The sequence below is a fragment of the Dermacentor andersoni genome, chromosome 3, assembly GCF_023375885.2.
Source record: "Dermacentor andersoni chromosome 3, qqDerAnde1_hic_scaffold, whole genome shotgun sequence".
Lineage (NCBI taxonomy): Eukaryota > Metazoa > Arthropoda > Arachnida > Ixodida > Ixodidae > Dermacentor > Dermacentor andersoni.
This window is the reverse complement of record NC_092816.1, coordinates 54,511,265-54,537,269: the sequence shown is the minus strand read 5'-3', so window position 1 is coordinate 54,537,269 and position 26,005 is coordinate 54,511,265. Positions and strand designations below refer to the sequence as shown.

Sequence of the window (26,005 nt, the reverse complement as noted above, 5' to 3'; positions counted from 1 at the left end):
CATCTATTGATGCGAAAGCGACAAATGGTCCACTGAGCTAAGAGGGCGGCGTCTGCAGCAGCGAAACGGCGCCTAAATTCCCATTGGCTGCGACGCCGCGTCACGAGCGCTCCTCGACGGAGCAGAGAGGGCGAACCGGAACATCTGCTGCCGCAATAGCGTGCCAGGTATTGTGGGAGGAGAGAGGGGCAGCTCAGCGAGGCCGCGTCACCAGCGAGCCTCGACGGAGCAGATAAGGCAGCACAACGTCGGCGAGACGGTCACGTGACGCGCGCGTGCGCATGCCTCCGTCACGCTCTCGGAAGCCAGCGCGCTATCCGTATCTCTCTCTCTTTCATTCTCTCTCTCTCTCTCTCGATTATAGTTTAAAAAAGTAAAAATGAACTGAATTGCTTTCCACTATAGCTATAGCGACGTAATGAAGTTTTCGTAAAGGGGTCGCAAACCGTCGGATCAAATTCCTGTTAAGGATGAACTAGTGTTTCACAGAGAGTTAACTTGAAGGAGTGCAGGCACCAAATTCTCGGGTTACAATGTTTTTACTCTTGGATAATGCACTGCATCTAGACGACCATAATAACGACGGCATATGCACGATCGTGTACTCAATCATGAAATATCGCGCGATTTCTACAGCCCGGTTTCTCGCTGAAATATTCCCGCCAGCAGGGGGAAATAACCTTTCAATGACGTAAATGTTCAGCACCCGACGCTAGGGAAGTCACGTGAACCACCAGAAGCGTCGACGACAGCAAACTCATGCCGTCGCCAGCTCAATTCAACGCACGTTCGTCGACCACGTTTGTCGCCCCCGTAGCCAGGTGGAAGACGTGCACTTGCGTTTCCCAGTCGTGTTTCGGCAAACGCACGTGAAGCCGCTCTAAATATGAGTCACCCCCAGTGCCTTTAACATCACATCATTTTGTTCTCATTAATGACGTTTTCGTGATGGCTATCGCGACGAGTCTGGAGAAGGGAGTGCCGTTTCATTTATAGACATTAAAATCCAAATACATTACCTTTTAGCCGTCTGCTGTGAGTCATACTTTGTGAATGCGTTCCTCGTAAACATGCAAAGATAATGTTACATTCAATTCAACCCCTTAATTTGGTGTCTACACTACTTAAAGAGAAGATAATGCATCGTAAAGGTTACGGCGAAAGTAGCCTAGCATGAGGTTAGCATCGTTAATGATGTGTTCTGTATGTAGTTCCCAGAAGTAGGGTGTGAACGAAAGCAAACGTTTTCGAAATCGAATAGGAATACTAAATATTGAATATCGGATCGAACATCACATAGTCATACACAGATGCATATATTTACAGCAAAAATATTTATTTCGGCATAATGAGGTACCACGCCTGTACTGACAAGTCTAGAAAAAAACAGGGACAAAGGATCAGTTTTAAACACGAGATCTCTAATTGGCCTTTAAAAACTGCACTAATAGTATCTGAACATTATTATAGCCTGATAACGAAGAAGCTTCCCAAGAATGGATGGCTGCTGTGTGACTATAATCGGGGAGGACCTAAGAATTACCAACAAGCCCCGCTCACAAAAGCGCAGAGCACCTGCGTTTCCCCTCTGAAAGAGCTGAAAAGCAGGTGGGATGATTTGTAAATTCCTGTCATGCGAAGTGCTCTCAATTTTTTTATATATTTCTTCCTCTTATTTTTACTATGTCGCTTTATTATGATTGCTGTGTGTGAACTGATGCCGATACCATATTCTGTTTTGTATCTCTATTTCGTAGTCCTGAGCTTCACACTGCCCAACTGTAATCGGAGCAACGAATCTCGCCAGGCTTTGCCTTCTGTTGTGGCTCTGTTTTATGGTCGCAGGAAATAAACGCTCTCAATTCAAGCGAGCAGAGCCGGATGGAGCCCGATCACAGTTTAGTGGCTCGTTGCTCTGCTAATTTAAATACCGTAGGCTAATTGCGAAATAGAAGCACGTTATTTGAAGCTAAAATGTTAACTTTTGCACAGCACTGACGTCAGGATCACGCACAAGATTTGCCAAGATGTTCACGTTTCATCTTAAAAGCAGCGACACGAACACAGGTCTGTGCGGAGGAAACAGTTGTTCCAAACGCGCGAAACGGCATGATGTCACGGAAATAAGTGAGCCCGATTGGCTGGCGCATACATGCAAGTTATGTTCGAGAGGGACAGCGTACGTACACCATTTATTATTCTTAGATTGTCGCCGACTATATAGCTCTCCTAAAACGCTAAATGAATGGTTGCCGAAAAAAAGGTAAAATGTAGCGAAAAAGAAAGAGGAAATCTACAAGGACTTGTGTGCCGGAGACACATGTAAAAGGGCCACTTGCTGCAAGAAAAACATCCCTGGTTGTAGCGCGAAAGATAAATCTACTACACGATAGCCTACCGAAACACTAACTGATAGACTACGAGCAAAACTCCCAGGGCGCCGTGCCTCCTAGCGCAAAACCGTTGACAATATTTGCATTATCCGTTTTCTTTTCTGCACTGCTTCGAAATATTTTGTCGACTCACGTTTGACAATTTGCGATACTTTGTTTAGCAGGAGGAAGAACAGTAAACATACTTTAAACAGCCACTTGTTGAGAAATATTTGGTCACTTTCGAATATTTTAAAGTAGCTAAAAGCTTCTTCTCGAATACGAATAGTTGGTGCGTAATATTCGATTTGTATTCGAAAGTTCGAGTAATCGTCCAAACCTAGCTTAAAATAATGTGAATGCCTAGATATTTGTACGAATTCACAGAGTACAAAGGTGTGTTGTTAGGATAGTATTTACACTGTTGGTTAATATTGGTTCTAGACAGGCGCATAATCTTACACTTATAATTATTATAATTGATTGTGATTGTTGATTGTGTGTTGTGATTGTTATAATTGTGATTCCATTTGCCAAATGTCGCACCATTCAGAGATCGCATTTAAATCAGTTTGAAGGGCAGTAGTGTCAGCAGCATTTTTTATTTGTTAAAATATAGCAGAATCGTCAGCGATAAAGTAGACGTACGAAGAAAACGAGGAGGAAAGGTCATTGATGTAAATCAGGAACAAAAGTGGTTCGAGAACGGATCCTTGTTTTACCTTTGATTCTACTTGTGAAATCCCTTCATAAAGTCCAAGAAGAAATAGTCGGCACAATATTATCAGTCTAGAATATAACATGCAGGTGGTGAGTAAAACGCATTAGTTGCGTATCAGATTATGTTTTTTTAAAGCCGTGCTGTGCATGTTTGACAAAGGACGTTGCCTCAGAGAATGAGAGTAGGTTTGTAAATAAGACGCGTGTTCGATTTATCTGCAACAGGTGCTCGTTAGCGAAATCGGGCAGCAATTTAAAGATGAATTTCTGTTACCTGATCTACAGAATGGAACCATCTCCCCAGATTACCATTTCGTGCAGAGCAGATGTGTTTAACGATTGCTGAAATATCCTTGCTAATATTACTGAACAAACACGTTTAATACCTTTGAGAAACTTGCTGTTGATATTGTCACATCCAGGAGAGGAAACGTGTGGTAAACAGCCGATTAGGATGGTGTTTCCAGGAGCGTCTGCAATCACTGGCGCCATTGGGACGCAGTCTTCACGTTTTCCTGTTCGCAAGGGCGTATTGCAGGATGCGGGAAAATAATTATCAAATAGGTCATCAGTAAGTATGCCACACGCGTTAGCAGGAATGACTGGGCCGGGTGACTGTTCTAAGGCTCTTGATTGATCGGGTATTGATTATTTGCTGAATTTCCTGAGGTTAGTGTTGAGTATACCACTGGTAGTGTAGATGACATAAATTTATCTTTCGCTATTTTTAGTGCTGATGTGTATGTGTCGGGTGCAGATGTGTGGGTTTCCCATCAAGCGACGGAAGCTGAAAACGTCGCTTCGGCGATGAGGAGTTGAAGCGATGATACGGTAAGGAATGCATACTTTTGTTAGCACGAACTTTAGAAGCAAGTATATCCCAGTTAGTCTGCACTAAATGGCTATGAAGATTTTCAAAGTCTTAGAACTGGCTGAGCGGTAATAAAAAAAATTCAGAAAAGCATCATCACTAATTCCCGGCAAGTACGGAGCAAAAGATGCCCCAAAATTCACGCAAGATTTGAATTTTGCTCCAGTTGTGCGTTAAAGTGTTTCCAACGAAAAAGGAAACAGCATGCCACCTTACTGTTCCAGGGTTATTAAAAATGGAGCGCTACACGAAAGAACAACGCGTTTTTATTGTTGAGCAATATTTTTAAAATAATGAAGGTTTGGCAGCTGCAGTTTGCGATTTTCGCACAAAATGTGGTCGGCATAGTGGTCGGAACTGCGAAGAGATTGGGTTTTTTTTTGAAGTCTAAGGTTTATGCCAACAAACTCGCGATTACCCACACCTTGATGGGCGAAATTGAGCCCTGTATCAACGAAATTCATTCACACTTATGCAAAACGCTCATGGAAACTTTCAACAAAAGAATGCGTATGTGCCAGCAAAGCCGTGGAGACCATTTACCCGATATGCTATTCCATAGATAATTCTCACTGTATACTCTTTGAATCAACAATTTTTCATAGTGAACTTGTGTTTTCTATCAAAATTACATCTTGTGTGAATTTTTGGACAATATATATAAGTATCTAAATCAGCACGTGCTGTTGCAATGAGGTCAAGTGTGTTAGCATCGCTGTTAGACAGCCTGGTAGGTTGTAATACTAACTGTGAAAAAAAGAAAAAATACTGAATGCTGATTCCAAAATTCATTAGCTGGTGAATGGCACAGAACAAAGGGATGAGATTCTCCACATTGTATTTGGAAGCGTATAGTCCTCAACTAAAAAGAAGCAGTTTGAAGGAAAAGCGAGGTTACCATGCCAGTGCTGTCATGCAGTTCATTATGAAGACGGCGAAGGATAGCAAACAGCTGAAAATAATAATGCTCCTGTGACCCAGCGTTAGTAATACCGAGATTATTTCAATATTGGTATTGACCCGTATGTGCGAACATGGAATGTCTTTTCAAATGGCGAGAAATGGGCCTCGAAGGAGGCAGCGAAAGTTTTGAGACACGCTCCTGGACACATTTGACATGACTTAGCCACTTATTGCAAAATGTAGTTAATTATGCATAATGTTTTTTGCTCGTTTCATTCAAACGTGAGCGAAACGCAGATGTATATCGCCGTTCTCAGCCACCGTGCAACATTTGGCCTTGAGCTAGTCCAGCCCACACTCAACAATTAATGACGCCTACACTAATTATGCCCGAATATTTAAATTATGCAGTTTTGCGTGCTCAGATTTCAGATTCTCTGTAAGCCAAAATATATTTTTGCATGCTTTGTAGACTACGCATGCTTCAGTTAACGTTGCTGAGCTGTTTCAAATTTTCATTGAACAAATGGCAAGAATAAAGGCTCTATGCACGTTATACTAAAGTGTCAAAGCGCGTATATTTTTGCAGTACGAATTAACAAACAATTTCGCGCTGACTTCTGCATGGGAAGTATTCCATTTTCACTCGGTTTAAAAATATTTACTCAAAATGTATGCCGCCACATTCCGTGAGGTGTCCTTTTTTTATTCGATTTGCGTAATCTATTTTGGCCGCTATAATTCAAAGTGTGTTGTACAAGACAGGCGTGCCTCCAGACGCATACACACACAAAAAAGGAAGAAGAAGAAAAGAAAAAGGAATGTCACGGTCGCATGCTAAACAGATATCTTCAAAACAATTTTTTTGGAGAAGCTAGCTTGTCCTTGCTGGTGGATTATGCCCGACGAGCAGCCACGCTCAGTGGTGCCCTGGAAGAGGGGCGCCAACCATGCAGGCCGGAGATCGTCATCAACCAACAGAAGATGAAGTCATCCGGCCTGACCGCTGAATTACTCTTTCTAGAGCAATAAAGTTTATTTCCCCCTCCTCCTCCTCCCTTAAAGGCGCGCTTAAACGCAACTGAGGCGGCAACAAGCACTACAGAAATATTTTCGTCTTTTCGGAAGGAGGGTGAGTGGGGTACTCTCTTATTAGTCGCAGCGCAGATGCAAGAGATCGAGATATCAGTTAAGTGCCACTCTTACCTGCAACGTTGTTCGCGTCGACGTACCACTGTTCAGCATGCGGATTTGATTTGATCCACTCATTTTGTTGTGCCCGCTACTGAAAACAAACAACCCCAGACTGTTGCCGGCGTTGTCACGGATCACTTGCTTCGCTTCTGGCAGCCTTCAGCATTGGTAGGCATAGCAGCAGCTATGCGTGCAGCTGTGCTGTTGAGCGAACAGTTTCGTTTTGCCTTGCCCTTACCAAGATGGCGGAAGGCGCTTTGCAGCCGGTCGATAGATGACGCTTAAGATTTTTAATATCCCCTATTTTTCCTATCTCCTGCAATAATGAGCCAATTTAAAGAAGAGAAATCTTACCGTGGACGCTTTACAACATCTAGATTTCAAGAGCCTACATGTGCAGTTTATAACCAAAACTTCTGATGGGGCCTCATGGGGGGAGGGACCTTTTAAGGTGTGTCTAGCAAAATACCGAAGACATTAATTAGCAAAGTAGCAAATATCTTGATATTTTATTTGGAAGTCTTCGCAAGCCTCCAGCGATTCGTCCTTTGCTTACTTTATTCTTCATGCCTACCTATATACCTGGTGGTTGTTTTTATACAGCGCACTTTTCTTTAAGAGAGAGAGAGAGAGAGCAAGGGTAGGAAAGGCAGGGAGGTCAACCAGAACAGCATCCGGTTTGCTACCCTACACTGGGGGTGGGGAAAGGGGAATAGAAAGAGGAAGAAAGGGAGAGAGTAAGTAGTGAGTACGTGTGGGAGGGAGAGCGTACACAATGACACTATAAGCGGTCTCTTAAGCCCGTGCACTTGAAGTACCGCACTAGTGCACGAATCGCTTTTCGAGCCAGTGACGGTTGTGGCCACGGTCCGAGTATCTTTGACTCGGTGAACGGTCTCGAGTATAGTCTGCGTAAAGTTGCCCGCAGAGAGAGGCATTGGACATCGTAGCGAGGGCAGGTACACAATAGGTGCTCGATGGTCTCCTCGCACCCACAGGAGTCGCACATCGGGCTCTCGGCCATTTCCATACGGTAGGAGTATGCGTTCATGAACGCCACTCCCAACCACAAGCGACACAACAAGGTTGCTTCGCCGCGGGAAAGGCTAGATGGCAGTTGTAGCCGTAGCGTGGGGTCCAGTTTACGTAATCTGCAGTTGAAGCCACTTGAAATCCAGAGATCTTGGGACTTCTTGCGCGCAAGTAGGCGAAGTTTCCTGGCAGCGTCCGACCTCGCCAAAGGTATTGAATGCGTCTGGGTATCTTCGTGGGCACACCGGGCAGCCTTGTCAGCTAGGTTGTTGCCGACGATGCCACAGTGAGCAGGAATCCACTGAAATATAATGTGGTGTTCTCTTTCCAGAGCAAGGTGGTGCAGTTCCCTGATTTCAGATGTCATTTGCTCGTAAGTTCTGTGACGCAATGCGGACTTGATGCTATGAAGGGCTGCCTTAGAGTCACAAAATACGACCCATTTTTCTGTTGGCTCTTCGGTGATGTACATCATAGCGGCATGGAGAGCTGCAAGTTCTGCCGATGTAGATGTAGTCGAGTGCGACAATTTGAATTTAACTGAAACGTTCTTGGCTGGAACGACGAATGCGGCAGTTGAGCTGGTAGGTGAGGTCGAACCATCGGTATATATATGTATGCGGTCATGATACGTCTGGTGCAGTAATAGGAGTGTAAGTTGCTTCAGAGCCGGCGATGGATGATTGGACTTTTTTGTAATTCCAGGAATAGCAAAATTCACTTGAGGCTGTCGCAGGCACCACAGGGGGGAGGAAGGCTTCGCCGCCGGTGTAAAAGATGCTGGTATGTACTCTTGATGAGCGTTAATCACTCGTGCAAAGGTCGCTTGAGGTCTCTCGGCTGGTAGGGAGGCCAAATGGTGGTCGGGGATCCTTGACAGATGGCGAATGTGCGCTCTGAGAGAGTCGACAGCTACATGTGTCTGGATTGTATGGTCTCCTGCGATGGCAATTGTTGCTGCTGTTGACGTGCACCGAGGCAGCCCCAAACACGTGTGCAGGGCTTGACCTTGTATGCTCTCCAAGGCGCGAAAGTTCGTCTTGCATGCATTTGACAACACTGGTAGGCTGTAACGTAGGAGTCCGAGAAACAAAACCCTGTACAGCTGCAACATAGAATGGACTGGTGTACCCCAGTTTCTCCCGCATAGAAATTTGAAGACCTGAGCAATGGCGACTAGCTTCTTCTTCAGATAGACGCAGTGAGGGCTCCACGAGAGGTTGCGGTCAATGATGACGCCCAGAAAGCGATGCGTCTTAACATAGAGAATAGCTTGACCATTGATGGTAACAGGATATGATGACATTTGTTTCCGCGTAAAACCAAGTAATGCGCACTTTTCAGTAGACACACTGAGGCCTTGTTCTCGGAGATAAGAAGCCGTCATGGTTGCCGCCCGCTGAAGCCTGGCTCTTAGCTGAGGGCGAGTCACCGCAGAGGCCCAGATGCAAATGTCGTCGGCGTATATTGAGACATGTACTGTCTGCGGTAGGTAATCCGCTAGTCCTACCAGGACGAGGTTGAACAAAATAGGGCTCAACACTCCACCCTGCGGCACACCACGGCAGATGTAATGGTCTGAAGTTGGGCCGTCTTCGGTCTGTAAGAAAAAACGCCTTTCAGTCAAATAGTCCCGAATCCATTGATACATCCGGCCACCAACTCCAACAGCCTCAAGTGAGTTTAGTATGGCCTCATGGGCGACGTTGTCGTATGCTCCTTTTATATCCAGAAAAAGTGCCGCAGACAGGCGCTTGAGGCTTTTTTGATTTTGGACCCATGTTACGATGTCAATGACGTTGTCGATGGACGTGCGACCTCGACGAAAGCCTGTCATGGCGTTCGGATAGATGTTGAATCGTTCTAGGTACCATTCCAATCGGGCAAGAATCATTCTTTCCATCACTTTGCCGACGCAGCTCGAAAGCGCAATCGGGCGATATGATGAGATCTCAAGCGGTGACTTTCCAGGTTTCAGAATGGGGATCAAGCGGCTCGATTTCCATTGTTTAGGAACGGCGCCGCTCTGCCAAGACTCATTGTAGTAGTTGAGAAGCTCATCACGTGCGTCATGTCCAAGGTGGCATGGGGCAGCATACGTGATGTCATCAGGTCCTGGTGACGAAGAACGCCTGCAGGTCACCAACGCAGCACCGAGCTCTTCGAGTGAAAATAGCACGTTCATTTCTGGTACACGTGCCTCAGGGATGTCATTCAGTGCTGCGTCAGTAATGATGGCCACGGACCCAGCAACCCGTGCACAGAACTTTTCAGCCACTTGAAGTTCCGAGCGGAGTTGGTAGAGGGCCAGAGCAGCGAAGGGCTTCCTTTGATGCGGAGATGAGCGAAGACCCCTAATCGTTCTCCATATGTGCGAGAGCGATTTTCGGGGACCAAGCGAAGGACAGAATGTTTTCCATCGCTTATCTTCCAATTTATCCATGCGACGCTGGACTTTCTTTTGTATGCGTCGTGAAGCCCTCAGATCTAAGACGGACTTCGTGCGCCGATACCTCCTCTCCGCCTGTCGGCGTGCCGCACGCAGCCTCTCCAGTTCCATGTCCAAGTCTGTTCGCCTTGTTGACCTTGTAAGCGAGCAGATGGATGTTTTCAATGCCTCTGCGATTGCTTCTTCGATAGTGTGTGAGAGGCCTTCCCGACATGTGTCATCCATATCCTTCTTAAATTTTGTCCAATCAACTGTACGCAACACAGTAGAGGAGCGTTGCTCAACTCCTCTAATCTTTATGTATGTTGGAATATGGTCGCTTCCATGTGTTTCTATGTCTGTAAACCATTGGACGCTCGAGGCAAAGCGCCGTGACACCAAATTCAAGTCCAAGCAGCTACTGTAGGTCGTGCCTCGCAGAAATGTAGGGCTGCCGTCATTCACACAGCACAAATCATGGTCGGCAGCAAAGGAGGCAAGGCTCCTGCCTTTGGAGTCAATTTTAGTGCTTCCCCATAGCTGGTGATGCGCGTTGAAGTCACCTGTGATAACCCAGGGGCCATTGTTCATTAGTAATATTTTGTTAAGTCGTTCGCCATCAAAGTGACCCGCTGGGGATATGTAGGCTCCAATTAGTGTAAATGACACATTCTTCTTTTGGACATTTAGGCAGACATATTGGTTGTCGTCATGAGGCTCTATCGCGTTAGCGACATATGTTAAGTCCGTGCGGATGTAGATGATCACTTTCGTGCTCGCACCGCATGTGGACGAGACGAAAGATTCATAACCGGACAGTCTGAGTGGAGTTGATGTATTTGGTTCGCAAATGACCAGTATGGGGAAGCGATTTGTGAAAATGAATTGGCGAAAGTCTGATATACCGGTCCTTAGACCCCTGGCATTCCATTGAAAGATCGACGCACTTTTAAGTTCAGTGCGGAAGGGGACTATTGGTCGAGCCATGATGCTTAAACGATGCTAGCAAGCACTGGATTTAGTGCATCCAGTATTTGCAGAGCGCTTCGAGCTGCTGGTGTTTGCAGCTTGTTCAGTATAATGCGCATTGTAGTAATTAGCGATTGTAGCATATCAGCCACCTGCCTGTCTTGGTCGCACACATCGCCGACAGTAGACGTCGAGGGTTGTCCAGCGAAAGTTTGCTGTGATTCTGTTGGTGAATGTTGTTTCGGTAGAGCCGGCCAAGATTCGGCAGATGTGGCCTTCTCAGTGGACTTGCTCTTCGCGGTCCTTTCCGCATTGTCTGGCCTAGGCGGTGGTGGAGGAGGTGGTGTTGTAGGAAGTGGCATGCGCCTTCCTTGAGGAGCCTTTCTTGAGGAGCGCCGGCGACGTGAACGTCGCTTCCTGATTTTTTCGGCGGCTTCGCGATGAGATGAATGATCTCTCGCCATCTCTTTCAAGATGGCCATTTCCTTCTTAATATGTGGGCATTTCTTCGATGAAGCTTCATGTGCTCCTCCGCAGTTTGAACACTTCACCACAGTCGCGCCACATTTATCTGCAGCGTGGGGCTCTCCGCAGCGGGGGCATGCTGCCTGATTTTCGCAGACGCTGCTCACGTGTCCCAGTTTCATGCATTTGCGGCACTGAAGAGGTTTCGCAATGAAAGGCCGCACTGCATGTCTGATGTTTCCCACCTTAACATGCGAGGGTATATATTTACCCTTGAATGCTATTTTCACGCAGCGTGAACTGCCTAGCCGCTTAACATCAACGATGACCTCATCATTGGCTGGCTTGATAAGAATCGGCAGGTCGTTATTAAGGATGGCGACGTCTACGTCGTAGATAACGCCGGTGACTACGTCAGATCCCAAAGGGATGTAAGAGCGCACCTGAATGCCATCGAGGTCCGTTACGCTGCGTAGAGTGGTCAAAGCAGCCGCATGCTGGACATCAACCGCCAGAAGATTTTTTCGGGTGTTCACTCGAATGTCCGATATTTCATTTGGCACAAGGGCTTCCAGTGACATCGACACAGATTGCCTGTTAAGTAGCTTCATGTTGACGTTGGGAAGCAGGGGCACAAATATGATGGTATTGGCGTCCGGCCTCTGCGTCTGTCTCACTGTTTGCGTGCTTGACGATGAGGACGTCCTGGTGTTCCTTCTCTTCGCTCTGCGGCTCTGCACAAGCTGGAAGTCGTCATCGGAAGTGTCCTCACTGCTGAGAGAGTAGACATGGGTGTCCTCGCTGTCGGTGTCGCTCTGCTGACCGATCCGCTTCCTGGAGGCGGCCGCCGCTGACGCCGCCGTCGCCGGCAGACGTGCGGGGTCGTCTACTTCCATTACGACCGAGCAGGGTGCGATGACCAGCGGATGAACTTAGGTTTTCCCAGAAATAAACCGGAGCTAGAAAGAACAACGCTGTATCATGTCGCACATGTGTGCCCCTGCCGTCTTTGCTGGTAGGCTACGTGACTAGGCGTACATTAGCTGCTAGAAAATTTTCAACGATAATTTCGTCAATGAACTAAATTATGCTAAACAACTTTTTAATTACTAACAAGAGGATACCTGTTATTGGAAAATTGAAGCCGGAGAGCAGTAAAGTCATGTCTGTTCAGCTGATGTCCTAAAACCACCATCAATTTCAATATACCCATCTCCAAAATGGGCTAAGGTTTGAAATTGAAAGTTAATCAGCATATTTATGTTATTTAGATAATTTATCGGTGAAATTTTTTTCCTGGTAATGGCCACCTAATCACGTAGCCTACCAGCAAGAACGGCAGGAGCATAGAGATTAGTTTTTCTTTTTCTTTTTTTAAGTGTTCCTCAGAAAAAGAAATTAACACTCGGTATAAGACCTTGCATAGGCCTGCCAAAAGATCGTAATGTGATTGTTGTTCTCGTCATTAAAGGTCGGCACCACCTGTCCCACTTTGGCTGCCCAGCTATGATATATATATATATATATATATATATATATATATATATATATATATATATATATATATATATATATGCAAAGCAGAAGCGCTCGACATATATATCGGTCCTCAGTATTAAACAAGAACGTGAAAATAAATTTGGGAAGTAAATTGACGAAACAAGAAAGAATGATGCATTGAAATGTGTCTAAATGTCAAGTCGATGTGGTGAACGAAAAGTAGATAATGGGAACTACACTCTGCGATGACGTGAAGAAACTAAAAAGGAAGTAGCAGGGGAGTCTCTGTCTCACGCAAAAAATTAAGTAGTCAATCACATGAATTCCTGAAGTTCGTAGTGATGAAGCCCCAAGAGGGAAAACCACCGTAAGACCAAAGTGGCAAATTGGATCCTCCCGAAGGTGTTTTCTTTGTAATAAAATGCGGCGGAACGTCTAGTTAGAAACAAATGGCTGCATCATCTTATTGCACCGATGACAGCGATGGGGTGGACCCATACAAGACCGCTATGAGCACAAGTTGAACGCAGGTATACCGGGTATCCCACCTAATGTTAGCCGCGCTGTTTCAAAAAAAGAAAGGAGAGGGAGAGAGAGAGAGAATGGTATTTTAGGACTTTCGGTGTTCGGTCGTCAGAGGCCTGACAAATGAACACCGTGCTCTGTGTGCCACCTGGATAAGTGTAGGACACTGTAACCACGTTAAACGAAGGAGGCGTACAAGAAAATCACGCCGCCATAGAAGTAAGGAACTCTGGGATACAACGGGCTCGAAACATCGCCGGAATCATCTTAGGGACCCTGGACTGAGGGTTCCTCCCACACTGCTCTCGCCGTTCAAATATTAATAATAAAGACGTTTTACTCTCTCTCTCTCTCTCACACACACAAGACGCGACGAATACACGAGAAATTCATCAAACGCAGTCACGTGGTGGGGATGCGCCATCTGTGCTCTCATTTACGAACTACTTGCCAGCGGTCACATCCTTCAAGATTGCCTGATCCGTACGCATAGGGACCAGGCGACTAGAGTGCACTGTAGCATGGCTATGTTACGTGAATGGTCTTGGAGGCCATGTAACAAGACAGGCCATGACGAAGACTGCGACGTGCTCCAGGCCGCGAGTGCCGAACAATAGGTCAGCCAGTGCATGGCCCAGGAAGAAAGTAGTAGTTGGCATGGCCTCATAGACTGTGCGACGCTGCGGCGCATTTAATCTTGGAGGCCACGGTGGCAAACGTTACGGTGCGCGGTGCTCCCAAAAGAGGTCGCTAAGCGTCCGTAACCGGGTAGTTGAGTACAAATCCATGGCAGTGTGGATGTTGACAGAGGGCAGGAAACAGTAGATTCCCGTTAACACCAACACAAAGGCAACGCAAAAATATCTTCGTGTGATAAGAAGCTCTTCCCAGCAGAATGGATCCACAAAACTCGCAGGTTACCACTTCTGGTGCATCCAAATACCCAAGGCACGAAATAATAAACGAATCAACAGTAAAACCGAAGCCAATCGTACAAAGCGATCTTTTTAGTATTTGCATGGTACAGAACATTGCTTTGTGCACTCATCCTTACTCAAGCTATTGAGGAATAACTGTTTGTTGGCGCAGTGGTAGGCTGTGCGCTGTGACAAAAGCTGCCATTTCCCACAGCTTGCTCAAAAAAATTTTCCCCTAGTGCAGGGTAGCAAACCTGAAGCTTTAACTCTGGTTAACCTCCCTGCCTTTCTCTTATTTGCATATCTCTCTCTCTCTCTCTCTCTCTTCGCTGGTCTCGTATGTTGGAGAAAAAATGCAACAATGTATTTCAGGGCATTGTCAACAGCCTCCTCACGGCTGCCGGGCACTATTACTTCCCACTAAGTGTGCACTACCCACATTCAACGCATACATCCACGCGAAGAGGATGCGCAGTAGCTGTATCGTTTTGCTGTTGATAAAAGGGCACGGGTTCGACTTCCTGCCGTGGCGGGGCACATTTATACGGATGGCGAAATGCGAAGTCACTGCAGGTTCGTTTATTTCAAGTGCACGTTAAATAAATCGTGAAAAGAATTTTGAGAAGTAATGCTACTAAAGAAGAAAGAATGATTTGTCAGCACCAATCCCGAGCCGCTCTATATACCTCATCTCTCACAGCCCAGATGTATTGTTTCGGAACGTTACACTGATCAATTAATGAATTAACTAACGCACATATGCAATCTATTGCGAGAAATTGCATGCGGTTACGGAATGGATTCCAAGGGAAGGGAAGCGTAGCAGAGGGCGGCAGGAAGTTAGGTGGGCGGATGAGATTAAGAAGTTTGCAGGGACAACATGGCCACAGTTAGTACATGACCGGGGTATAGTAGGAGAAGTATGGGAGAGGCCTTTGCCCTGCAGTGGGCGTAACCATGCTGCTGCTGCTGCTGATGATGATGATGATGATGATGATGATGCATGCGGTTAGCTGACGCGCTTACGCCGAATACCAACGCAGTATTCTAGCATACAACAAAGACAACATTTAAGCAAATGCTCGCAGAACACCTGTAATAGGGGAACAAGGCCGATAAGCACTTTACAGCCTGTGCCCCATCGTGTGTCATGCTTGATATGTGTTGACTGAACGTCAAGCATCATGACCGTCATGACTGCCAAGTGAACTGGTGGTTAATTTTATTTATTTACGTATTTATTTATTTAGGCACCCTAAACGCCGTTGATGGCATTACATAGATGGAGGGGGGGGGGGGGGGCTATACAAAATAATTGTATAGCTCATAAGAACACTGAACAAAAAATGAACTGATTTGAATTCCGTAGAAGGCAGTCGCAGTGGTATAAAGGAATTCTAATGACTAATTCTAATGCGATATGTTCTACATCTTCCTTCTATCGTCATCGTCACCCATCATGCACCTCTTCCCTCTTTCTTTCCCTCTTCCCCTTCCCCCAATGCCGAGTAGCTGGCTAGAGGAATATACCTCAGGCCGACCTCTCAGCATTTCGTATCATTAAACTTCTCTCTCTCTCTAATGACTCAGGTAATTAGTTAAAACTTAATTAGCGAACCTGTTATTATTATTTATTATTTATTAGCCGATTATTCATTTCAACATTTTGTGCAAGTAATGTACGCCTCTTCGAGTAGACCCGCTCATGTGCTGAAATTGCGCTATCTGCCACAGACAATATTTATGAGTTCTTGAAAGTGTTCGCTGAAACATCCTGTACAATGCTGCGTCTTTACCGTTCCATTTTAACGTGCTTCCAGAATTACTTGGGGTTCTCTTTTAATCGCATTTAATACATTTAACAAAGCTGTCTTTCGACAAGTGTCACAACCTTAACTTCGTGCTATATTTCTGTTAGGTTTAGTGCTCGTCAGGCATGACGCTGTTAATGCAGAAAGAAGAATACGCTATCTGCGTTTTTTCTTTCTTTTTTTTTTTTTTTTTTTTTGAGACGGCGCGATTTGTAAAGCAAGGCTTGCTTTTTCGTTGTCTTACCCTCAGTATCCGAGATGGTACAATCGATCGCGCAGCTCGAATATTTTCTACTTCAATAACAACCAGAGGTTATTGACACTGCTGACTTCTGCTTGGGTTTCAAATGAAGTAAAATACCTATATAGCAATTCACTTATTGATGCGAAAGCATCAACTTGCCCATTGAGCGAAAAAGCCGGCCTCTGTAGCCTCGAAACGGCACCTATATTCCCATTGGCTGTGACGACACGTCACGTGCAAGCCTCGACGGTGCAGATCGGTCGAAAAGAAACTCTGTGTTGCGTGAGGGGAGAGGGCATTGCCGCGACCCTCGCTCTCGGAGGCCTGTGTTATCCGCGCATTTCTTGCACGCGCAAGCTCTCGCCTGCGTTCTAACTTCGCCTCCACGAGGTCACGGGATCAAATCCCGGCCATGGCGGCCGCACTTCGACGGGGGCGAAATGCTAAAACACCCGCGTACTTAGATTTAGGTGCACGTTAAAGAACCCCAAGTGATCCAGATTATTCAGGAGTCTCCCCACTATACAGCGTGCCTCATAATGAGATCGTGGCTTTGGCACGTAACGCCCCACAATATTTTTTAATTTGCCTCGGTAAACGCTAGAAGCAATTAATGTCTAACAAACAGAACAACTTCGAAAAGAAAGACGTTAGCGGTAGTGAGTGTCGAACCTACGACCCCACACTCAGAAGCCGAGTGTCTCACCCACTAGGCTAAACCATGCAGCGATTCCTAGATACCAGGACTGTGCACTCTGCTTTATGAGATTATGCTACTTGGAGCGAAATTTCAACTTCCAACCTCAACGCGACGAAAGCAATCACCGCGACTTACTATGGAGCTTCCCAATTGGTTTCTATGGCAGTCGGGCAAGGTAACATGACGTTACGTATCGAAGTTTACCGGCCTCCTGCAGGCGTTCTCCAAGTGACTCAACGCGCTCGCTTGCCCGCAAAGACTTCATGCCCTCTATTTACCCCTTCTCTAGCTGGCACCCTCCTTCCCCGTCCCTCCGTAAATTTATAGGCTGCGAGGAGCAGTGCGATGGTACCTTGCGCAGCTCCACGCGCAATATCCAGGAGGCCATCCTTGGGTGGGATGAGGGGGTTGCGAGAGACTACCATGCGTAGTACCCTGCCCCCTTCTATCCCTCTGCTCCGTTCCTCCAAAGAGAAAAAAATAAAGTTTTCACCACCTCCACCACCACCACCACCACCACCCTAACTCGAAGGACCGCTCAGCGGTGTTCAATTGGACATCAGTGCTTTCGCATTCACAACTCATAAGAAGGGCTTAGGTATCCTCAGATTTTCTTTACCTACATCTGCTTTTTTTGTGTTTATACACTCCGCGATTACCACATGCAGAATGTCGAACGTAAGCCAATGACATCTTCAACGCAACAGCCTTGTCGTCACTTATGCCAGGAATTACATGCGTAGAGCTAACCAGATCAGGTCGACTAGTCAACAGCAAGTCTAATGTGTTATTTCCACGAGTTGATTCGAAGACAGTCTGGTCGAGCGCATGCAGATTCACCAAGTTCATGATTTCCACAATACAACTTCCCGTCAGATAAATGTTGGTAGACGGTTCAGCCCATTTAATATCAGGTAAATTGTCCCCGCCTATTACCATAATGTCTGCGTGCACTTCATCAAGTAAGCTTTGAAATTGAGTGACGGCGTTCGGCGCAGATTTTGAGGGATGATAAAAAACTGCATACTGTTATCGCCAAGCAGTTGCAAACTTCAAGTTCGCAAAAAAAAAAAAAACGGCATTGCACGCATTATTGTCAACTTGTTCTTTGACAGGAGAAAATACTCGTATCTATGAGAACAATGAATGCAAGCGCTCAGAGCACACGTCAGGCACATTGCTCGCGCGCCTCTCCACTATCTCGCCTCAGTGCCAGAAGACCGTCCTCGTCCCTCTTTTGTGTCAGACGATACTGCCTTATCGTGTATACCAGCCATATGATTATACAGCAAGAGTTTTGCTTCCTCCTTGGTGCTTGGCTCGGCCACAAGTTAGACTGACAGTACCCGGAATTCAAACAAAGGCACAACTCTCATCACCAGCTCTCAAACAACTTTCGTTGCCCTTGCTGTACGAACAGTACAAAGATCATACCCACATATACACTGATGGCTCAGGATCTGCAGGACCTGCAGGATCAGTAATTTTTCCTGCAAGTTCAAGACATCGCATCAGACTACATCCACAGCCCGGAGTTTGCTACTCTTCGTATCGCATTACGCATAATTCGACATGAACCACCTCAAACGTGGAGCATTTTCAGCGTCTCTAAGGCAGCTCTGCATTGTTTGCTTTCCGCCTTACGCCGCGGACCCTACGAACAACTAGTGCTACAAAATCCGAGAGCTCCTTCATCGCCTCGTCGAGCAAGGACACGACGTCACATTTCAGTGGCTCCCTAGCCACTGTGGCATATAATGGGTAATGAACAGGCTGACGAAGCTGCTCGATCTGCTCATGAAGACGGCGTGCAGGAGCCAATCCCGCTCTCAAGAAGAGATGCTGCAGCGCAACTTCGAGTGCTTGCGTATGATGCCTTACAATCGTTGTGGAACACAACTAGTTTCCAGCACACACGTCTACATCGACTCGATCCCTGTCTGCAACTTCAGCCTTCACCTGGGCTATCCCGACCCGAGACAACGGTGCTTTACCAATTGTGGCTTGGCGTCGCATTTACAAAGTCGTGTGCTTTCCGTATCGGATGGGAGGATAGTTTTGCGTGTAACCACTGCGGCGACGGGGAAACTATTGAACACGTTCTTTGTCATTGTCCCCGATATAATATACATTATATATATATATATATATATATATATCCCCGTAACATGTGTAACCTGCAGGAAAAACCTCATGATCACAAATATCCTGGCATTGGCAAGGTTCAGTATCTGGAACAACTGAACAATATCTACGAACGAGCAGAACTCATCAATATTGTGTTTGATATACTGCGACAATTTAACAGGTGGAATGAAATATTGACGGAGCTAGACTGGCATGGTCATTTGTTCAATGCAACATTCCCTGTGTCGTCATGCTAAACACATTTTTGTCCATTCAACAAAACATTGTCATACCTAAGCATTTCATTATCACTGTCTCTTTTCTTGTGATTTTCCAATGTCTCATAATATGTTCTTTTTCTTTTCCTTCTTACTGCCTCAGAGAAGTCTTCAGAAATGTCGATGTTGCAACTTTTAAGTTTCTTACGCTATACAGAACCAACTGTTTTCGTTTAAACGACGCGAACTTTCCCAGTATGAGCCGATTTTTACTTGTTTTAAATTTATCCAACCTATGAGCCCTTTCCTTTGAAACTGACTGGACATGCCTAATTCTGAGGCACATATTTTCAAGATGTGTCTTTCAGTGTCGGGTCTTGTTTCATGCGCTTCGGCATCCTGTACGCCGTGAAAGACAAAACTGCACCTTCTGCCGTCAACATTTAAACGTAAAACTTCCGATGCTCGGCCTAGCGGCCTTATTTTTCGCACTGCTTCACACATTTTGTTAATGCTGAATTAGCTGAGCCAAGAGTAGCTAGATTTTGTTCTGCTGAACTGATAAGGCTACCCAGTTCATCTGTAGCCAGCGTGTTAGCTGTCTGCGTAGATTCAATATTGATTAGTCTTGATGTTATCTTAACCTGCCAAAAACTGCTACAAGGTTTTCGTTGTGGAAGGTCTGGAATTCAGATCTACGTCACTGCACAAACACGGGAGAAGAAAAAAAAAAGGAGAGGCGACGTAACAGTCGAAACCTGCGTCCAGACCGATGCTGCACCCCCGACGGCAACACAGTACACTCAAACAACTTTTCGTGTGGAACCGGCAGGACATAGACCATGTAAAGAAGACGAAAATTAGTATTACTAACCGGCGAAATCAGTAGAAGTGACGTGAATAGCACCACCGTAGCTTTGCCGGGTCCGTGCCCCACCGCAGCACGGAAAACACCTGTCGTTCGAAGACCGTAGATACTGTTCATCTGGTAACTGTGCCAAAAAATCATTGACGGGTACGGCACATGCGCAGAAAGCAGGATCGTCGCCTGTCGTCCCGTTGGAGTTGTCCCGTGCTGCGCCATTTTCATGCGGTATTGATGCTTGATGTCGTGCCAGTGAACAACGATTCGAAGGTGGAGTGCGCGCAGTGTCAGGCCCGTCGCTCTCGAAATTATTCCGCAGCTCTCCATCACGGTGTCTCTCATCGTCATTGGCTTGCTCTGGGGCCTTAAGAGGAAGCTTTAGCTCGGGCCCAACTCCGACGCGGCCTATTCAAATACATGTAAAAACGCAAAAACGTTTTTCTGAGATGACCCCTGGACCGATTGTAATGAAATTTGTTGCATTTGAGAGAGAAAGTTAAATTCTAGTGACTGTTGGAAGCGGAATATTGATTTAGGGTTTGAATTTTGTTAAAAGGATTTTCAAAAAATTCAGACGTTTGAAAAACATAGAAGCATGAAGTTTACAAGCTAATAGCTCTGCATCAAGAATAGATATCGCGATTCTGTAAACGGCATCCATTAGACCATTCAAAGCGGACAAATTTGATATGTCAGTTTACATCTTACGTGACTTTGTTACGTTGTTTACAAAGGTTCTGCAAAAGTTGTAATTACACATTACTCCATTTTTTGAGGTTCATGTGTAACATATCAATTTTGTCCGCTTTAGATGTGCTATCAGGTACAATTCACAGAATTGCGATATCATTTTTTCTTGCAGAGTTACGGAGTTGTAAACTTGATAGTTTCGTTTTCTGAAAATTTTCGATTTTTGCCAAATTTTTATAAAAATTTGACGACCTAAATCGAAAATTCGAAACCAACAGTCACTAGATTTTAAGCTTTTCTTTTAAATGCAGAAAACCCCGTCAAATTTGGTGCAGTGGTTGCCGAGAAAAACGAATTCTCCTTTTACATGTATTTAGATAGGAGCACCCGAGCTAAAGCTTCCTCTTAAAACCAGTCGGTCGGTCGATCAGGAACAAGATTATTGAATTTCATGCTATTGTTCTTAAAATAGGATCTGCCATTATACAAAATGTGCCTCGTGTTAAGAGCTTAGGCGTTCTTTTTGAGGAACACCAACAGTGGAATGATCGTGTTGATTCTGTCCCAGCAAAAATTTCTAGAGTGCTCCGTATCCTCTCAAAGTGTAGAAATTTATTTTCTCAGTGTATCAAAAACTATTATATTACTCATTGTTTTGCTATGTCATTAACTGTAGCTTTCTGGTGTGGGGCATGGCTACGTTTTTCCAACAATAAAGAACTATATGAATCCAAAAACAGGATGTACGCAATATTGCCAATGCTACGTTTGATAACCCCTCCAATCTTGCTTTTGAACCACTTAACATAATACCCATAACAGAATTACACAATACTGTGCTGGTTAAAATATATAAATTTATCGTTATGCAATATGTCTGTCTTGTTAAGCTATCCAATTTGAAGCATAAAACGTACGCATACGAATCCCAAGCAGCTGGAGATTGGTTTATGCCAAAAATACGTACGAGTTACGGTCGACAAATGATTCCTTATCGACTACCCTATCTATTAAATTCATACAATGATTTTGTACTATTGGAGAGTTATTTCTGCTTGCTTTTGCGTGAAAAAACACCTTCGAGGGCAAGTTGTAAGGTAATTTTTTTAAATTTTACCTACAGGATTGGTCTTTGTTGTTTCTGTATAAATTGCCGCTTTGTAGTTATTATGTATGATCGTATAAGCCTTCTTTGTACGGGCCGTGGACCTTGGTCAAGTCTGTTAAAGGCTTTTTGTCTATGTCCCCATCATCATCTTAATGATGTAAATAAATGTATCTGTCTGTCTGTCTGTCTGTCTGTCTGTCTGTCTGTCTGTCTGTCTGTCTGTCTGTCTGTCTGTCTGTGTCTGTGGTCGGTCGGTCGGTCGGTCGGTCGGTCGGTCGGTCGGTCGGTCGCATAGCCGAAATACGTGTCATACGTGGGAGAACGTAGAACGCGTTCTTATTGGCTGTTGGAACTTCAAGCAGCAAAGTTGTTCTTCGAGGTGGACAGTAAGTCACCTTGAGCACTGTCCTCTCAGTGCAAAAAAAAAATTTGCTTTAGCTAAGGAGTAACACGTCTTCACGGTGATCTACTGCAAAAGCCTTCATAACTTTCTGTGAAGCTCATGTGGTGTATACGCATTGACTTAGCATATATCTCTCTTTGTGTGAATTTAAAAATTTAGTTCGTATTACTGTACCATGTTCATTGACAAGTGTGTAATCGCATAAACTGTGGAACGTGCTGTCCTGTGGACGTTCTTCTAATTCTTTATTGATTGTTTAACTTGGGGGACGTACTTTCTTGCTAGAGCCCTTCCCGTATCGCATCACGTTATCACCCTTTAAGCATGGAACCACTTACTGTCTGCGGAAGAGAGGGTGATACAAAAGCGCCAATGTTATCCAATTTTGTCAAAAGACACAAATCGATGAATTGCGCGATGCAAATTCTGGAGGCAATTAGTCTGCCGATGACCTCTACATATCGAACTGTTCAGCGTAAGTGTTAGAAAAAACTAATTACGCAAACAGTGTCTGTAGGAAACACGGCAAAGAAAATTTGAAAATCAGGTTACTCACCCAAAGCTGTCCTCCGAAGGTGTTCTGTCAACGCTCATGCCACTGCATGAGGAATGAGCCTGCTGAAGATGCAGCGTGCTAAAGAGCCTCGCAAGGACAATGAGAACAAAAAAATACACAGCTGCAAGTTCTCTGTTTGCGTGTGCAAGGACGGCGAATAGTTTCGCGAGCATCCGCATGCAGTTGAATAAGCCGCAAAGGCTGCAACGGCGTCGTTATCTCTATTGGTCGCTGACAGTTGCTATACTCTATCGGCGAATAAACGCGCGCTATCGCTCGTAGCATTCCTATGAAGGGAAGCCGTTCTCTCCAGTGGAGCCAGTGTACGTTGTTTGCAACCTGCCGACTCCCTGATTATTCAGCTACGATATATAAGGTGCACCTCTTGACATTTGGCGCGAATGAAACGCCAACAGCTGGCTGTACTTGGCAATCTATTAATTCCATTTTCATCATCCACTATTTCTTACCTATAGGTAAGAAAAGCTTTGTCTAAGGACCGCACAACGAGCGTTAAAACGCGAAATGGTAGTTGTGACGTAGACAGAAAGGAGCGGGGCAATTGTTTGAAGTGTATAGTTGGGTAGCTCATCTGCTATTGAGTTGACATTGCTTGCAGCTACAGGCAGCGAAGTTCTAAGGCTACGTTAGGAAAAAAAGGAAGAAAGAACAAGCAGTAACGTCGTTGTATACTTCACAGGCATCCTATCAGTCACAATCTAATTAAGATAAGACAACGCGTTGGTTTACGCCACATCTTTATCTTGCGGTAAGGGGCGAAGCCTTCAATATGAGCTCCAACACCGTGCGCGAGTTGAAAGGGGTCTCAAGACTGCTCAGCGCCGCCAACATACGAAAAATCTGAGAAATAAATGCCGTTTCAGTTATGGAATAACCACAGGACCAAATTCCGAAACTACTGTTGATTCACGGAGTCCCGCTAACGTTGGCAATTGTGATGGGCCGCGCTATGAGGAAAATAAAACTGCGCAACAAGTGCGGATTCACGGTGATGCGTTGCCGCTGTTGACAATGTGTTTTTTACCAGGACAAAAGTTTATCAAGCTAATTTCATTGAACGCTCTGTTAAACTACGTGGTCGAACATGAAACAATTTCTTTTCGCACATCGGCGCTGCCTAGCAGTCGTGGAGCTCCTTCGAATACACGCACATTGTGTTGGAGCTTATATTGAACGGGACTGAACGTTCGTTAGAAAAGCGAGATGTCTACGAAACTAAGTGCGTTATCACGACAAGAATGCCAGTAAAACGGTTTTAACAAATCGTCTTCGCGCTCATTCAATTCGCTTTTGGTTTTGTTTCTTGTTTCCTGCTACTCAAACGCTGTCCCGAAACATCGAAAATTCAAAGGGAAATGCAAGAACCACTGAGCAAAACAAAACAAAAACAGCTGATATATTTGTGAGTTTTTCATCGGAATCTGTCGAAAACAATAACTTCTGTCCGTTTTAGGGCATTGTGATGCGGCAACAGCTGTATGTACAGATCGGATGGACGTTGTGCGGCCGCAATTGCTTAATTGGTTCACTTGTTTACTATATCTTTCTTTTCTGTACCACAGGTGCCGGGATACGGAGTGGTCACGCTAAAGGGTTCTCGTCAACGAGCGCAACGTAATTGCATGCAAAGAATCCATTACCTACCTGGGAGAAAAAAAAAAGAACAAGCGTGCAAGGCATCCTTACCGGTCACGATCCACGAGGCTGCGGCAACGTCTTACCAGGACGACCTTTTGACTCAGTGGCAGAAAGCTGTAAAACTCCATTATTGCGCAACTTAGGTACAGTAGTGTCGCACCATCGTTGAAGACGTCCAAGCATTTCAAGAAGAACGGTGTGGACCTTCTGGCCAAGTCAATCCGACTGTGGTGCTCCTGTTCATAGCGGTGTTTCGGGTCCTGCGTGGTACCCCCTGCATAATAAGTTTCAACGAGCAACTCCTGTTTTTGTTGGAGACGACGCATTCTTCGACGCCGCGGTGTTGCTGGCGGCTTCGGTAATTCGCTCAGCAGAAGTGATTAGACATCTACACATTCCCGGTGTAACGGGCTTCGGTTGCTTCCTACATGCAAACCGCTTCGTCACTCTGCTGTGGCACAGTGAATGGATACCTCTAATCGACCAGCTCCTGTCTTTTCTGAAGTCACGGATCCTTAAGGCTAAGGCGCTCTGTTGCCGATGACGGCGTGGTTTATGGTATACCACAGGAACAAATTTCGAAACTACTGCTGATTCACGGGGTCCCGCTTGTAATTGTGTTGGGCCGCGCTACCAGAAAAAATAAAAAGCTGTGCAACAAGTTCCCATTCACGGTGTTGTGTTGCCGATGTTGTCAGTGCGTTTCTTACCAGGACAAAAATTTATTAAAGTAGTTTCATTGAACGCTCTGTTAAACTACTACGTGGTCGAAATTTCCGAACTACTGCTGAGTCACGGCGCCGCGTTGACCCCCTGACGGCCTGACCATACGCTATACCAGGAGGAACTGCGACACAACTGCCGAGTCATGATACACCCGGCGCTGGTGGCCTCGTATCGGGGTGATGTATCGGCCCTCTGGTGGATGCAGCAACATCACCGCAGCGGCGGCGCTCTGGGGCGGGGCCATGCCGGTCCCTGCCTGCGGCGCCTGCGTGACTCGGCGGGCGCCGGGTGCGCCCACTACGCGGCCAGGGGAGGCCACGTCCGCGCGCTGAGGTTCCTGGTGCTCGCGGCGGGTGTGCGGCCCCACGAGAGGGACGCCTTCGGCAGCACGGCGGCGCACGAGGCAGCGGCAGCCGGCAACACCCGGGCTCTGCGCTGGCTGCTCGCCCGCACGGTGTGCCGAGCCGACGACAGGGACGGCCACGGAGACACCGTGCTGCACGTCGCCGCAAGGTCAGACGCCGCCGACGTAGGCTCACTTGTTTTTCAGACTCGGTCGAGTGAACGAACGTTTCACGTTCGCCGGGGTTCGGTGAGCGATGCAGAAGTACGAAGATGATAAAAAATAAACTGGCCACTGTGAACACGCAGCGCGAGATCGGGCAATGTGTTTTCCAGATCCTGTGCGATTGAAGATTGAATCCTTGCCCTGTGGCTGGTGTTGAGTGCGATGTAAAACCTGCAATGAGAAGAAAATTGGAATCGAAACGGGTGGCTATGCGCGCATTTGCTATAAAAGCACGGCACATTTTGTGTGCGCGATCTCTTCACCAAGAAATGTCTAAAAATGGGTGGTGTAGATTCTTGAAGCTAACCAACAGCAGCTTTTTCTTGAACCTCCAATGTCCTCTATACACTGCATGCGAAGGAAATGGGACAGATAGTCAACTAGAACAGAAAATCTGGTTTGCTACCCAACACGGTGGCATAGGAACGTAGAAG

General features: G+C 45.9%; 1 protein-coding gene across 3 annotated transcripts in view; it reads right to left on the bottom strand.

Moving 5' to 3' along the window:
• Positions 1–22,732, bottom strand: part of LOC126520803 (NAD kinase-like) — a 167,891-nt gene extending 145,159 nt beyond the window's left edge. Inside the window, exon 1 of one of the 3 annotated variants that reach the window (XM_055063338.1) lies at positions 22,619–22,732. In XM_055063338.1, coding sequence (XP_054919313.1) covers positions 22,619–22,656 — 38 coding nt within the window. In that variant the 5' untranslated portion in view covers positions 22,657–22,732. Of the gene's footprint in view, positions 1–18,085; positions 18,223–22,618 lie in introns of those variants that run through there. The other 2 variants (XM_055063331.2, XM_055063348.1) reach the window with 2 other exon arrangements.
• Positions 22,733–26,005: the final 3,273 nt, after the last annotated feature.